At 43.4% G+C, this 1,610-nt stretch overlaps 1 protein-coding gene across 1 annotated transcript in view; it reads left to right on the forward strand.

The window, feature by feature from the left end:
* The first annotated feature begins 403 nt into the window (after positions 1–403).
* MYO3B (myosin IIIB) overlaps positions 404–1,610 on the forward strand; it is a 429,342-nt gene continuing 428,135 nt past the window's right edge. Inside the window, exon 1 of the mRNA XM_012812078.1 lies at positions 404–535. Coding sequence (XP_012667532.1) covers positions 404–535 — 132 coding nt within the window. The remainder of the gene's footprint in view (positions 536–1,610) is intronic.

Here is a 1,610-nt window from a genome sequence, read left to right on the forward strand (position 1 = left end):
CAAACTCCTAGCCTCAAGTGATCCTCCCATAGGATTACAGGGATGAGCCACCGCCCTGAGCTAATACTTGATTATCTTAAGCTAACATTTCCCAGCTCTGATATAATGATCTGTATGTTGTTTTCTCTCCTGTGGGGGATCCGTATGTGCTAATTCTCCTTAACTGCTTTGAAAATGCAGATATTTTTTGATATGTTTCATCATATAAGAACAGCAAAAGCAACATGAACAATTTGGAAGGTTTAAATGGAGATCTGAATGTTTATTGTTAGGTATTTTGAATATATGGTAATGATGACATTAGAAATACGTAGTAAATATGATTACTTGAATGTGTTATCATATCTGTATCCTTTACACATTAAACTTAGCCCGGTGTGCATTTTTCTACTCTGTTTAGGATATGGATGAAGAAATTGAGGCAGAATACAACATTTTGCAATTCCTTCCTAATCACCCCAACGTTGTCAAGTTTTACGGGATGTTTTACAAAGCGGATCACTGTGTGGGGGGACAGCTATGGCTGGTCCTGGAGGTAAGAGGCTCCCCTTGAGTAACCTGGGATTTGAATAGAGTGCCCGTGCAAACAGAAGTTTTGTTGTCCCGGTTGTGAGCTTTTTTTTAGAGGGCAGAACTCATGTTAATAAACAGTAGGTCCCCCCTCCATGTTGCAGTTACTCACCAGGGGTGGACTTCTCCTCGGCAGTTCTTACAGGGTAGGCCATGTGCTGACAATAGTCTTATTCCTCTGCCTCAAAAGTTTACTGATCGTTTCTTCTAGTACAGAGTACATATAAGAATATAACTGGAAACATTTATTTTCTTCCATAAACTGGGAAGTTCACAGTAAACATGTTCCAATTGGTTGCCACTCATTTTCAAAAACGGTTAACCCCAGGTTTTCTTGTCTTGGCCAACGTGGCTTGACAAGTTTAGATTTGCCCATCCACGATCATTAATCCTCATCTTAGATAAAGTTTCCCGAAAACTGACTGAAGGGTTGGAAGTTTTATTACAGAGTTCTTTTTTTTTTTTTTTTTTCAGTTTTTGGCAGAGGCTGGGTTTGAACCTGCCACCTCTGGTATATGGGGCTGGAGCCCTACTCTTTGAGCCACAGGCGCCGCCCTATTAGAGAGTTCTTGACAGAGATAGAACTAGAAGAAAGTGAGGCAGGCAGGATGAGGCCAGGGGCACATTAAACAGTGATATGGGAGCAACAGAGGCTTCAACAGATCCTGTGGGGAACTGGAGCGCAGACAAGCTTTTTCAGAGTTGTTCTGAATTGTATCTCCACATTGGCCACTCATTGTCTGTGTGCCAGCCCTGGGGAGAGCATGACCTTGAAGGAGGCAGTTTCCTCCCTCAAGGGAGGAGGGCGATTTCTAGCGAGGTGTGCTGCTGGGAGCTAGGAGCAGGGAGCAGTCAATAATCCAAGCAGCGTCCACCTGAAGAGGGGATCTGAAGGGAACAGCACAGTCTCCACCGTAGTCCTGCGCGTTTTCTTCCTTGTTAATGGGAATGAATGTGTGCATCTGGGTGCAAAAGACTCAATTCCCACAGATAGAAATCAATGACAAGGCCAATAATGACAGCGTGTGAACTGGTATATT

This window comes from Otolemur garnettii, unplaced genomic scaffold, assembly GCF_000181295.1.
Source record: "Otolemur garnettii isolate 467f Iridium unplaced genomic scaffold, OtoGar3 scaffold00187, whole genome shotgun sequence".
Lineage (NCBI taxonomy): Eukaryota > Metazoa > Chordata > Mammalia > Primates > Galagidae > Otolemur > Otolemur garnettii.